At 36.7% G+C, this 15098-nt stretch overlaps 1 protein-coding gene across 3 annotated transcripts in view; it reads right to left on the bottom strand.

Annotated features, from left to right (window-relative positions):
• Positions 1-12356: 12356 nt before the first annotated feature.
• Positions 12357-15098, bottom strand: part of TAFA2 (TAFA chemokine like family member 2) — a 510824-nt gene continuing 508082 nt past the window's right edge. For 2 of the 3 annotated variants that reach the window (XM_080658933.1, XM_080658932.1), the window contains exon 5: positions 12372-14483. In XM_080658933.1, the coding sequence (XP_080515059.1) occupies positions 14472-14483 (12 nt within the window). In that variant the 3' untranslated portion in view covers positions 12372-14471. Of the gene's footprint in view, positions 14484-15098 lie in introns of all 3 variants that reach the window. The other variant, XM_080658930.1, reaches the window with a different exon arrangement.

The following is a 15098-nucleotide window of genomic DNA, read 5'->3' as shown; positions in this document are numbered from 1 at the left end:
CATTAACATAAGTCTTAATGTGTTTTGCTGAAAGCAAATTCTTAAAGGGCCAGACCTGACAATTGTCTTTATATTTAAATGACCTTTAAAACTATTAGAATAAATCCATAAAACAGCTATATGCTGCTATAATATGATGGAGCCAATGGTTATCTTGACATTTTTCCTCCTCTGCACTATAGTTTTTTCTTCCATAAGCAATGCCATAAATTTTAAGTACAAGCACCCTTTTATAAGAAAAAAGGGTATTTAACATAAGAATCAGCCATCAGCATTGTTTGACCTGAATATTACCAAATTATAAATCCCTTTATTCTCAGGCAAGTAATGCTCAGTGTTTTTAATATTCTGTACAATTATTACAATGCCTTTGCCATGCTGATTTATACCTGAAAAGCAAGAGATACAATAAGCTAATTCTTAGCTAAAACTACCTGCATAATTATTCAATTTTGCATTTCACTTGGCATGTGTTAATAAGCCATTGATGGCTGTTTAACCATTTCTCTTTAGATAACATTTTTTGAGGGTTGATTTAAATGTTCAGGGTACTATTTCAGCGGATGGTGGTATCTTTTCCATAGACTAGACTGACAAATCAAAATATCTGCTTTCCTCCATTTATTAAGAATCATCTATATAATGAGTCACTAGAAACAATTATTCTTTTAATGCGTTCAACAGGGAGGAAAACCGAGTGAGTTTTGTCTCCTGGCATATTTGCTTATAGCCCATCCTTACAAAGGTCTGGATAAGTGGCAATGTGGTAGATGCTTGGATAATCTGATCAAAGCATGATCACAAAAGATAGCCCACTTTTCACATCTTATGTATGGTTATATTTTTGATATTGAATGCATAATTCCCAGATTTCCATTTTTCTCAGCTTCCTGAAAATAGATTCTAAAAAAGTAAATAAAACTTACCATCCAATTTACTGGGACCCTAGAAGAAGCCCAATGCAAGTCAAGGAAGGTAGTATTCTTGGAATTCGGCATTTGCAAATGTTATAAAAACTTACATGGATACTTGATTTTCAGATCTGCCACTCACTTCTCAACTGAGATAATTGTTCTTATGAAAACTTTCCATTAGCATTAGTGAAAGATGGAGGGCCAAGGGTTTTAATGGAATTTCTGAACAGCAAAAATCTGATTGGCTCTTGTGTTACATTTAACAGTAGGTCTTCTTTACCAATTGTGCCACTGCAAAGACACTGACTACTAAAATAGCAAGTTAACCAAAACAAAGGTCTCCTGGGAGAATAACTGATAGAAATTATGATTCATACTATATAAATAGATGACAATAATATGCAACAAATCTTACTTCAAATATCAGAGAGTCAACCCTCAGTAACAACCAATGAATTCTATTTCAAAACGTGTAGCTTGACTGATTTGAACCTGGATAGATATTTATTCACTCTGGTAATTGTCACTGGTGAAGAAATGAAAGTTTCCATTATCTTAATGTCCTAATATTTTACCCTTTGACTAATAATATAAAAGCATTTTTAAAATAAATGTATTAGTTGGGAAACTTCTCGATAATATTGATGATGATAATAATGACAACTTATCTGCCAGAACCTGCTTGACACTAATTGTTTTAGTAAATTCTCACAACTTCAGACTTTCTTGCCCTTATTTTATAGATGAGGAAATTAGGACTTGCGGACCATAAATCACTTGTGTGAAGAAACTGGAACCCATGTCATTCTGAGTGCAAACTCCAAGCTCTGAACCACTGACCACACCTCTATTTTTTACTGTCTTCTTCCATGGAAAGAGAGAGATTACAGTTACAGAAAATGCAGTAACAACCTCTCTTCTACAAAAGAATGAAGATTTCTGAAACTCACTAACTAGACTTTCAATACTGAAAAGGAAAATTAGAGAAGACACCCCTCTGGCCAGGAAGCTAGTAAATATTTAATTTCAATTGAGAATACCTTTGTGCTTTGGTTAAGATAGTGAGAATTATGTCACCTACTGCACAAAAGAGCAGCCATTACTATTTCTGGGAAGCTGTTTGCAGAAGAACTTTTAGATTATAAATACACTATCACACAGCATTTTCTACCAATGGCATCATTGTTTCCCTCCATATGTTTTTCCTGTAGGTGTCTAATGAGTTCCTACATATGAAAAATGACAAGGGAATCTATCTGAGGAATAATTTCTGTAACTGTGGCATATGGAGACATTGTTTTCAGGTCTCTTTGCCATGATTTCTAGGCAAAGCCGCAAGATTACCTGGTGGTAAAGGCTAGAACAGTTGTCGTCCCCCCTGCTTGTAAATTCTGCTGTGTCCTCACCTGCAAACTGCAGGATATTCTTTTCGGCTTTGTGCTGACAATGATAGTGGAGAAAAGGCAAAATTTCTGTCAGAATGTGACGACGTATTTTCTCCCGTCCATTCCATAGTCAACATTTCTCTGCCACTCAGCTCAATCCATGATGATATGAAAGGAATCGTTAGGACTTTTGCATTAGGCTCCTTTAACTCTACACCATTGATAAAAAACTCTCTTGTATTTCTGAGTGTTTTATGTATGCTCCTCTGAACACTTGTGAGGATTTGGCGGACTGAGAGGTTTTGTTTCAATAAAGACATTCCCCAATGTATAACTCTACTTTTCTTCCTTGCAAATAGAGGAGACCCTCATGCATTTGAGACAAGGTGGTAGAGAGATATAACATAGTAAGAAGTGACTCTCCACACCCTCTATCCTTCCAGATTCTTAAAGGTAGTGATTGTGCAATTTACTACTTCTCCCACATTCCAGCTGCACAGACATATTTTCACTCATCACTTTATTTATTCACAAGCATTATTGAGCACACTTCTAGACTGAGCAACTCAATACTGCCTTACATCACACTTTTGTGTATTCAGTGCTGCCTACTAATATATATACATTTACTTTACTGATTATATGCCAATCCCCAGTTTGGACTTTGGTGTTCAGTCATTTATTAATGACCAAATTAATAAATTTAGTTGACACCATTAACACATTATTCATTCAGGTCTATATTGTGGTTCAACTATTCATGCAAGTGGTTAACAATTCCAGCTTTTCTTTTCTTCTCTCTGTCTCTCCCCATCTTCATCTTTTACTCTTCCCATCTCCCTCACTCCCTCACATCTCATCATTTAAACAAGCAGGAATATGTATCTGCTACTTGCCAGACACTGTTTTATGATTTGGAGAAACCATGCTGAAGAAAATGAAATCTTACTTTCCTGGGTTTACATTTGAGTCAAAAGGGGGAGGAAGATATAAAGACAATGTAATTAAACTTATAATATCATATTTTGATGAAAACGTTAAGGAAAATAAAATATAGTTAAGTGGTGGAGTGAATGGACAGAGTAGGGTGTTGCCTACTTTAGAAATGGTAGTTTGGAAGTGTGTCTCTTAGTAAGAAACATTTGAGAAGATATATGGATGACATGTAGAAAGATACCCAAGTGAAGATCTGGGGAAGACCTTTTCAGACAGAGGAAACAATTAGAGGAAGGAATATGGCGTTTATTTTATTTGAAGTGTGGTAGACCATTAAAGAGACTTACTCAGAGCAGTTATTTGTTTTCTTTATATCCATTTTGTTGAGTTTTTATCATGAAATAATGTTGAATTTTGTCACTTGCTCTTTCTGCACCTCTTGAGATAATCATATGATTTTTATCTTTCATTTTATTAAGGTGGTGTGTTACATTGATTGATTTGGGGATGTTGAACTATCCTTGCATCCCTGAAATAAATCCCACTTGATCATGGTGTATGATCCTTTTAATGTGTTATTGAATTTGGTTTGCTAGTAATATGTTAAGACTCTTTGGAATCTATGTTCATCAGGGATTTGGGCTTATAATTTTCTTTTCTACTAGTGTCTTTTTCTGATTTTGTTATCAAGGTAATGTTGGTCTTGTAAAATGAGTTTGGAAGTGTTTCCTCCTCTTGTTTCTTGTTGTTTTTTTTAGAAGAGTTTGGTATTAATTCTTCTTTAAATGTTTGTTATAATTCAACAGTAAGCCAACTTGTACTCAACATTTGATGTCGGGAGAGGTTTTGGATTACTGATTAAACTTCTTATAGTTACCAGTCTGTTCAGATTTTCTATTTCAGTCTTGGGAGGTTAAATGTTTCTAGGAATTGGTCTGTTTCCTCTAGGTGTCCATTTTGTTGGTATATAATTGTTTGATAGTACTCTCTTATGAACCTATGTATTTTGTGGTATCTATTGTGATGTATCCTCTTTCATTCATAATTTTGAGTACTCAAATAGTAAACCTCTAATTCTATTTCCTTATTATACTGGGCATGAATCTTTGATTAAATAGGTTAGAATCTTATATATACCTTATTGAAAGTGCAAAATTAGAATCTAGCTTTAAAAAAATGTCCTCAGGTTATTCTAAATGATCACTATCTTTCAAGGATAGCCCCCATGAAATAAACAAAATATACCATTGGCCAAACATTACAAATTTTTAACCTCAAAAACTGTGATTTGATGCTTAGAATACAATATTTGCTTAAATCTATAAACACTTAAAGGATAACGTGTTTCCATTTGCAACAATATTAAAAATGTGCAAGAACCACCATGTAATAGAGTGCTGTTTTAATTAACAATGCAATGTTAGAGCTCTCACTGATAGAAAATGTTATATAGATTTTGCCAACAGCATCCAGTGCCACGGGTCCTCCCTGGTACATTCTAATAATGATCATAATATTAGAACATATTTATCTAGCAGTTTTAACTTTGCAGAGAATTAAGCAGTCTTTCACTTAATTGTTCCAATAGTCCTGGGCAGCAGAGAAAAAAAGATATTATTATTTATCTTTCACAGATAAGAAAATGGAGGCTCAAAGAGGTTAAGTAATTGGTTTGCCCAGGGTCAGAATTTATAAGTTCATGGCCCGATTCTCTGCAGTGCCGTCATCTAGTGCCAAATCATAAATCAAAAACCTGTCACTCTTATTCTTTATAGTCCTTTGAAACAAAGCAGGAGGCAAATACCTCTTTCACAGTGGAGAGACTCAGCAGAGCTTCTGTTTACAGTTGTGCCAGAGGAACGCTGGGCAGCTCTAGGGACTGACATTCACATAGTCGGTACGTAAATGGTGCTCCCTGGAATTGTGTACAGTGCCCAAGCTATGTGACCCATGAGGCACGTACGAAGAAACCAGTTTCATTGATCCAAAAGCCTAAGTCAGAAGCAACAAGCAGCGGTAGAATTGACATCCCGATTTCCATTTCATTGTGTGGTTTCACAGCAAAGAAGAACCAAAATGAAATCAAAAGTAACTTTAAGAGGAAATCTGTCACTCAGGTTGAATTTTCTCTTAGTTGAAATTCATCCTGTCCATATACAATGGAATAGAATGACATTTGATTGAACTGACCAGGAAAGAAAGTGACAAGATATATCCGGATCCGGGCTCTCAAATTTGGTTTATTGTTTAGTGCAGCAACCCCTGAAATTAAATGAACACATACAGGAGATTCATCATAATGCCATCTGTGGAATCATGTTCTAGGGAGACAGTGCTATTACAAAGTCCTCCCACAGTTAAACTCCCAAGATGGACGTGATATTCTGCAAAATAGCACATTGCATTTAAGTGAGCCTGCAACTTTTGCCCCCCCCCCCCCATTTTTCCACTTAAATTCAAAATCTTGTCATTGGATTTTTAAAAGCTCCTTGTGAAGTAATTATCTATAACCCATTCTCAAGTATTCTTTCTCAATAAACCTGTAAGAGACACAAAGAGATACCACATAACCTCCCTTTACAACTGCTACTCGGTTCTCTTTGAAACAAGATACTGCAATGAGTCTTTTATAAAAGAAAAAATGACCATTTTAAAAAACTAAATAGGAATTACAAGACAAGAAAAGAGGCTTAATGTATAAGCTGAGGTGAAATGAGGAGGGCCAAATAAGTTACACAATATCATTAGGAATGCTACAAGAAATAATTAAGCCAACAAAAATATTTAAGTGTCTGTTAGTGTTAGAGATGTTGGCACCATACATCATTAGCTATCATGAGGGAACACTGTAGAATTCAAAATTTCCTAAAATCAATTTTTAAAAGTTAGCATAGAAGAAATGCACAAATAAAGCATTGAAAGTGAAAATAAAAGGTGACCAGTGCTGTCACATTTTTAGTAAAGTAATTGACATGTCTGGCAGTGAAATAGCAATGGATTGTTTATATATTCCAGGACAAACAACTTTTAAACTGCAATTTGTGTTTCCTAAGGCTTCAAAGTTTTAAAAAATGTTTTCCATGAGAACTCACCAGCAAAGACCCACAGCAGTGATTTGGTAATACCTTTCTGCTATTTAGCAGCTTGGGAATTATGAGAAGTATTTGATCCCTCAGATTGTTTAGCTGGGACGTTTTTGATGCAGAAAACAAAAATGATTAATGTGATATTTGCACTACAAATCGCAATCATGCTTCATTTGCCAGAATCTTCCCTAACTGCTGATACTCAGATTTGGGGTGATAGGAATAAGTTAGTCAACAAGAAGCAAACTCGGTTACTAGTAACTACATATATGTAGTGCATTAAATCATACAATGATTCTTTTTTTAAAGAATTAAAATTTTTTGGTTTATGAATAAAAAGTAATGAAAAATCTCAATGACATCTGCAATGGCCTTATTTCCAAATAAGTTTACATTCAAAGGTATGGAGTATTAGGAATTCAACATCTATTTTGGGGGGCGACAGTGGATGGGTGTGCATACAACGCAACTTAGATCATACCCTATAGCATGTAGGGAGGGAAGTGGAGAGGGCAGTAAAGTGAATTCTTCTGGGTCTCTCTCAGTTGCTTTCCTGGCTCCTTTTGACATTCAACTGAGCTCTGTTAATGAAAACTGGGAGGAGCTTTGCCAACAAGAAAATAGGAAGGATGCTCATCTCTGTCCCTCTCTTCTTGATTCCCAGAGCAGTTTATCATTTCCATTCGGAGAAACCATGGCAGCCCTTGCCCACTGCTTCCTGTCTCTTCACAAAGTGTAAGCCTTGCTTGCCAGGCTAGGTTTGCAGTCATTGCTCACTGACCAGGCAGAAAACAACACAATGGCTAATGGAAATGTTCTTCTCAGCATATATTGTGCAGTTCTCTAATTTGTTTAGCTAAACTCCATTAGTCATACTGAAAGCTTTTTTATTATTATTGATTAAGGTATTACATATGTGTCCTTATCCCCCATTGCCCTCCTCTCCCACTCCCATTCATGCCCTCACCACCCTGGTGTCTCTGTCCATTGGTTATGCTTATATGCATGCATACAAGTCTTTTGGTTGATCTCTCCTCCTTACCGCCCCCTCCACTACCTTCCCTCTGAGGTTTGAGCATCTGATCAATGCTTTTCTGTCTCTGGATCTGTTTTTGTTCATCAGTTTATGTTCATTATATTCCACAAATGATTATTTTATTTTATTTTATTTTTAAATATATTTTATTGATTTTTTACAGAGAGGAAGGAAGAGGGATAGAGAGCTAGAAACATTGATGAGAGAGAAACATCAATCAGCTGCCTCCTGCACACCTCCCACTGGGGATGTGCCCGCAACCAAGTTACATGCCTTTGACCGGAATCGAACCTGGGACCTTTCAGTCCGCAGGCTGACGCTCTATCCACTGAGCCACACCGGTTTTGGCCACAAATGATTATTTTAATAAGCAATGTCTTGCCCTGGCCAGGTGGCTCACATGGTTGGAGCATCCCAAAAGCTTGTGAGTTTGATTCTCTCTCTTGTGAGTTTGATTTTCTCTCTCTCTCTCTCTCTCTCTCTCTCTCTCTCTCTCTCTCTCTCTCTCTTTCTGTCATGCTGCTTTGAGTAGCAGGCAGGGAGAGCATTTGAAAAGTAGGTACAGCTTACCACTTAATTTTTTTTTCACTGCATCTAACACAGTTCTTGGCACATGGAAGGAGAAATATTTGTTAATGAATTAATGGATCTCTCCTCATTCCTCATCCTAGGCCCCTAGCATTATTTCCCTTGGCCTCACTTTTAAATTTCTCTCCAGTTTCCTTCATCTTTGTTCATTTATCTCACAGAAGAAATGTTATTCCACTCACACTAATCATTCCACTTAATATTCTCAACCCCACCTATTACTTCTTCCTCCAGGATGTTAATTCATCTATTCCTTTATCATTTTCTCATTCTCTACTGACTCCTTGCACTCATTCTATAACCCTTTCTGTCCTCTCCTGTCAGAAGAAAAAATATTTTTACTCAGCCTGTCACTAAGGTTACTCTTTACCTACATTGTAGCCACTTAATTTTAGAAAATAAAATTATTTAAACGTAATGCCTCTATATCTTCCTCTTCTACTTTACACATATACCAGCAGGTTCCAAAACCTTTCATATCATATATATTCTTTTCTATCAACATGATTTTACATTATTGCAGAGCAAACAGAACTGTGACATCTTTCCCAGTTGAAGAACTACCATTTAATAAATATGTACTACGCATTAGATATTATGCTAAACACTTTTACATATATCATTCATCAATAATTCAAAATAATCCTGAGGTAAAATATTTTCATTTGACAAATAAGGATACTGAAGCTTAGTTTATTTTTTTGTGTGTTTATCTATTTATGACCTCAGAATCATTCACCTTGTAAGTCTCAGTAGCCAGGTACAAGTCGATACTCACCCATGTACTAATCAACTCCAATGATTGCTCTTTGACTCAGGGTCTATCATATACCAATACTGCTGTGCTGAAGGTCAGCAAAGACTTACCAATTACCTCTGCATTGTTCACATCCCATTAGATTTGCTATGAGATTTGGTCCTGCTCATTCCTCTTAGATTATAAGGATACCCCTGCCTTCATCAGTTTCTTTTTTTTTTCCACTTCTATCTCCTTAACCCCTTCCTCCCTCTCTCCCTTGCAATATATATATTTTGCATATTAATTTCAAAAGTAATATGGTTTTCTTCTTTGTTCCAAACAAATTAATGATAATGAAAACTCCCTCTCTCCCTTGCAATATATATATTATTTCTCCCATATTAAGAAATATATATAACTAGAGGCCCAGTGCACGAAATTCGTGCACGGGGGTGGGGGGTGTCCCTCAGCCCAGCCTGCACCCTCTCTAATCTGGGACCCCTCGAGGGATGTCCGACTGCCCATTTAGGCCCGATCCTACCTCGGACATCCCTCTCACAATCCAGGACTGCTGGCTCCCAACTGCTCACCTGCCTGCCTTCCTGATTGCCCCTAACTGCTTCTGCCTGCCAGCCTGATCACCCCCTAACCACTCCCCTGCCAGCCTGATTGGTGCCTAACTGCTCCCCTGCCAGCCTGTTTGCCCCTAACTGCCCTCCCCTGCAGGCCTGGGTCCCCCCCCAACTTCCCTTCCTTGCCAGCCTGGTCACCCCTAACTGCCCTCCCCTGCAGGCCTGGTCCCCCCAACTGCCCTTTCCTACTGGCCATCTTGTGGTGGCCATCTTGTGTCCACATGGGGGCAGGATCTTTGACCACATGGGGGCAGCCATCTTGTGTGTTGGAGTGACAGACAATTTGCATATTACTCTTTTATTAGATAGGATTAGATAGGATAGAGGTCTGGTGCATGGGTGGGGGCTGGCTGGTTTGCCCTGAAGGGTGTCCCGGATCAGGGTGGGAGTTCCCTTGGGGCATGGGTTGGCCTTGGTGAGGGGCCTGTGGTGGTTTGCAGGCCGGCCACACCACCCGGCGACCCAAGTGGAGGCCCTGGTATCTGGGATTTATTTATCTTCTACAATTGAAACTTTGTAGCCTGGAGCAGAGCCAAGCCTCCTGCTCGCTCAGTGGCTCCTGCCATTTTTGTTGTGATTTATTGATCTTCTATAATTGAAACTTTGTAGCCTTGAGTGGAGGCCTAGGCTGGCCAGGGTGTGCGGAAAGCTTGGCTTCCTCCATTGCCAGGGAAACCCAAGCCTCCTGCTCACTCTGTGGCTTCAGCCATCTTGGTTGGGGTTAATTTGCATACTTGCTCCTGATTGGCTGGTGGGCGTGGCTTGCAGGTATAGTGGGGTGATGGTTAATTTGCATATTACTCTTCTATTAGATAGGATAATATATTATTTCTCCCATATTAAGGAAAATGCACCCTTCCAATTCTGCCTGCCCTGCATAACCACCGCGCTTTTCTTTTTCACTCCCCAATGAATGAGACATTTACCTTATTATTTCCACTTTTAAATCTCTCATTCATTCTCCAACCTGCTAAACTCAGTTTTACAATAAGCACTTCATGGAACTGCTCTTTTCATGACCAACAATAATCTCTCATTACAAATCAAATAAAAATTGCTCACTTCCTATCTCACATGACCTTTTTGAAATTGTCACTTTAAACTCAATATGCTTAAACAATAACTTATGGTCTCCACTTGCCACTCAGTTTGCTTTTCATTCATGTTTTTATCTTATATTTAACTGAAGCTCTATAACCCTATTTTAGTAGGTTCAGGACCTTATGGAGTTCTCTTCCACATTTCCCTTTCACTTACCCAATCTTTTTACCCAATCCTGATTTCCACCTTGGCAAAACCCTTAATTAGTGGTTCTTAATCATAGATGCTTAAAATCTCCTGGAGAGCTTTTAAAAAAATACTCATAACCAGCACTGGCCGGCATGCTCAGTGGTTAGAGCATTGGCCTGGGGTCCAGAGGGTCATGGGTTCAATTCCCAGACAAGGGCACATAACTGTGTTGCATATTTGAACCCTGTCCTTGGTTGGGGTGCATGCAAAAGGCAACCAATCGATGAGTCTCTCTCACATTGGTGTTTCTATCCTCTTTCTCTCCCCTTTCCTGTCTCCCTCCTCCCTCCTTCCACCTCCCCCGTCCCTTCCAGTCTCTCTAAAAATCAATGAGAAAAAAATATCCTCCAGCTAGAATTAACAATAAATAAATAAATAAATAAATAAATAAATAAATCCCCAGACTCTAATCCCAGATGATTAAAAGAATCTCAGAGGGTAGAATAGGACATGGATATATTTAGTATCTTCAAATCATTTAAATTGAAACCAGGATTCATTCATACCCATTGTCTCACGTTCTTCTCAGTCTAATAGCCCAAACGCAGGCCCACATTAACTCTCCCCTGGAATGTTTTAGTCCCTTTTATGTTTACTTTTTGTAGTCTTTTACAGTGCAAGTCAATGCAGTAAAGAAGAAGTCTGGTATCTCTACTGTTTTTCATTCTATATACAAAACAAAAGAGAAAGAAGGAAAGGAAGGGAGAAAGGAAGAACAGAAAGAAAGGCAAATAGACAAACTCATACCTTAGTAAAAATAGTCATGATCTATGAGTTCTCTATGTGGGTAAGGGGAGCAAGAGATGCCCAACTTTTCAGTTTCTCCAAGCAAAGTGTCTGCCATCATTCTAATTCTCTCAACTTAAGTGAGTCCAAATGAGGAAGTTGGATAATGAAAAATAATAGTTAATATATTTGCATAAATTACTCTTTCAGATTGATGTATCTTCTATAAGTTGAAAAAAAAAACTTTTTAAAAGTCCCATTTAGTCATTGTGCTATTAGCTGCAGTGTGTTATCAAAAGTCACAATCCACCTGGATAGCATTAGTATAGTAGCACAGGACTTGCCAATGCAAATAAAGAACAGGATTAAACTCAACTATAGACACAGATTCTCAGATCTCCTCTTACCCCTCAAAACCAATACCAAACTTAAAATCATATACATGATAATATCTGGAGTTAAAACTAGAAGTGTTTATGTGTTAAGGCAACAAGAGTATATAAAAATAAAATAAATTCTATAGAATGTTATTCCAAAACTAGAGAACCTAAAAAATTAATTAGTTACTCATCCATATATACTCTCACACTCCAATCCACATCCTGGCATACTATAGTGGATAGGTACCACGTTGCTCAAAAGGGATAAGATCTCACATACACATAAACACACACAAGGTGCATGTGAAAACTGGTGAAATCTGAATAAAGTCTGTGTTTGAGTTAATAGTATTATTCTGCCAATATCATGGGCCTTGGTTGACAATGGTTTTATAAGATGTTATCACTGGGGATGACAGAGAAAGGGCACACAGAGTCCTCTGTGCTATTTTCATAACTTCTTGTGAATCTTAAACTATCAAATATTGGAACCTGTGTAAATGGCAAGATTTGCCATGGATTTCCATTTTTAAAAAATTGAAGAAATTATGTCAGTTTCCACATGAATTCAGAGGTTTTCCTGGATTGTAACTGAAGTGCTTTTAAAATAAAACCCTAGAAAACAGATTCTCCAAATGTAACTCATGAGAGTCTATTTTATATCCCAATTTTATTCACTTTTCTGAATAGTCACAACAGTATTCTATTGGGGATAATCTAGTTAGTATATTTGAAATTCCATTTATTTTTTCTATTGATATGCATGTATTACACATATATAGTACAGAATTTTCAGTGTTGTTTTCAAGAACATGGTTTAATAAATGAGAGGCATGATCTATAATTTCAAACCAACCTAGGACAAATGCATAATTTCAAAAGTAATATGGTTTTCTTCTTTGTTCCAAACAAATTAATGATATAATTGACGCAGGAACTCCAGCAAGACCGTTATTCCTGTCTTAATGTTCATATAGTATTGAACCATTGCAAAATCCATGTGGAGCCATTTAGTTTTATGTATAATTAAAATAAAAGGAATAAGTCATTTCATTGACTTATAGGGCAGTATAGTTTAGTTCAATGTCAAAAGCATACTTTACAAATTTAACTTTTAACAAATTTTACCACTTTTAGTTGTTTTGCCCAGAAAAGTTTACATCAGTCTTTGGAAGTTGTTACCAACTAACAGACCAAAGGTCTTCAGTTGGCTCAGCCTCTATCATGGAAACCAACATATACCTAATTGGCCACGTCAGTGAGTTTTAGAAACACAAAAGATGTCCACACCTTCTCTAACATAATGGAATTTCTAATAGGACAATTTCTGAAGTATTTTCCCATTAGTTTAAGATGAGTAAAACACAGAAGTCCCTCCATTTACATTCCTTCAAACTGTAAGTTTATACAATATTATTACAGAATAGCTTAGCAATTTCCATTCTTCTCTCCCTTCACATCATAAATGAAACAAAATAAATGTAGTATAAAAGTATACATTCTGTAATAACTTAGGAAAAAAGGTACATACATGTTTAAGGCCTTTAAATATTTATATGATTTCCCTATAGAACTGAAAACCACAAATGTTAAAATTACTACAAAAATGTGAGCAAAAACTAACCTAAGAAATTGTTCACATGGGACAACTATAAGCAAATATTTATAAATTTGATACCAAGGAAAATGTTCAATTTATTTTATCCACAGACTGGACAAACAGCATTCAAAGAGTCATTGGGATCAAGCAAGAGACAGTCTTCTAAAATGAGATAGAAAGAACAGTTTTAAAATGTAATAAATGTAAATGAATAACTTTCAAGCTAAGAAATCAGAAACCCACATGCATCCCTGGCAATTTTTGAAACTCAAGGCTACCTAACTCAATACTTGACTGCTCACTGCTGATTTCTGTGAAGGAAAAAAGTAAACATAAAACAGAAAGAAAACAGCCCACTTTAAAAAAGAAAGAAAGAAAGAATGCTCTAGAGGTACAAAATAGTATTCTATGAAAATGGTAATTCAATTCTAACTACTACCTATTTAACTGACAGAGAGCTGCAGTAGTGTATTAGCCTTGGGGAAACATGTCAGCTAGTCTATACATTCTTATGTGATTCATGTATTCAGATAACTATTACTTGCCAACAATAATTATTATCAATGGATATATTTTTCCATTCCTTTAACAAAAGCAACTTTAAGATGTTAAAACATGTAGGCTTTCAGAGCTCCAAGATTAGGATACAAATAAAATGATCTCAGTCCACACCATGCCAGAGAAGTTTGCAGAGGAAATGTCACTAAAGCCATATACAGTCCCACTAGCCACTGAACACAGGACCAGACCCAGGAACACATCCATGACAGAAGGCCAGTGCATTTGGGAGACTTTCAGGAACAAGAAAAGCAGTCACATTTGGAGCAAGGAGCCCAAAATGCGAGTGTCTCTGACATCCCCCGTAAACACCAACTCTTCAGATGACGACTTCAAATTCTTTTAGGAAGTACAATTTTACAAGTTGAACACAGTTCAAATCTGATGAACTCTTCATGACACAGAAGTTCATGTCTGACTTTTTTAAAGTCTTGATTTCAAGAAGATGCTGATGATGAGCCATAAAATCCCTTGGAAATAAGAGTCTGGAGTGCCTCTTCAGAGCAGTATAAAAATCTTCCTTCAAGACCACCAGAGAAGTTAAGTTTCTATGCATATGTTCAAGGTAATCAGCCTTGAGGGTCACTTGATTTATTCTTAGTTAATGGGTTACCTATAAAGGAAGAAGAAAATATAATAATTTCATAAAATGGCTATAATCTTAAATCCCCAAAGACAATTTAGTATTAGAAGTTAATATATAGTTCAAAATGCTGGTATGCACTATACGAAATGGTTGAATTTTAAAGACTACCACATCCAAGCTTATTAAAAGTTACACCTATATTTTTCTCTTTATCATTTCACAATATTTCTAGAACCACTTGCAGAATTATCTAAATGACTCCAACTGTGACCAGGAAACTCCTAACGGGTGATGCTATCCCTCTCAGACCCAAAGAATGAGTCAGGAATTCCTGTTCTTTGCACAGGTTTGGAGGACATAATCCAGAGACCATAAACACATCATCCCAGCCCTTGGGAATGGACTCCATAACATCCATTCTTGAAGTAGATTAAAAATTGAGTGCTTATCTGACTTAAATTATATTTCAGGAAAATCAATTATTCATGAAGGTGTTCGGAGTTGCCTAACAGCCCTTTTCTAGCAATGGTTGTAACAAAAATGGAATTCTTAAAAATTATTCTGAATACTTTGATTCCATTCCAATTAGTGACATAGTTATTTCTCCTTTCATAAAACATTTACAAAATGGCTATTTTTCTT

The sequence above is a fragment of the Plecotus auritus genome (genome assembly GCF_963455305.1).
Source record: "Plecotus auritus genome assembly, chromosome: 3".
In the NCBI taxonomy this organism is placed as follows: Eukaryota; Metazoa; Chordata; class Mammalia; order Chiroptera; family Vespertilionidae; genus Plecotus; species Plecotus auritus.
Note: the sequence above shows the minus strand (reverse complement) of the source record. Positions and strands in the feature narration are given on the sequence as shown.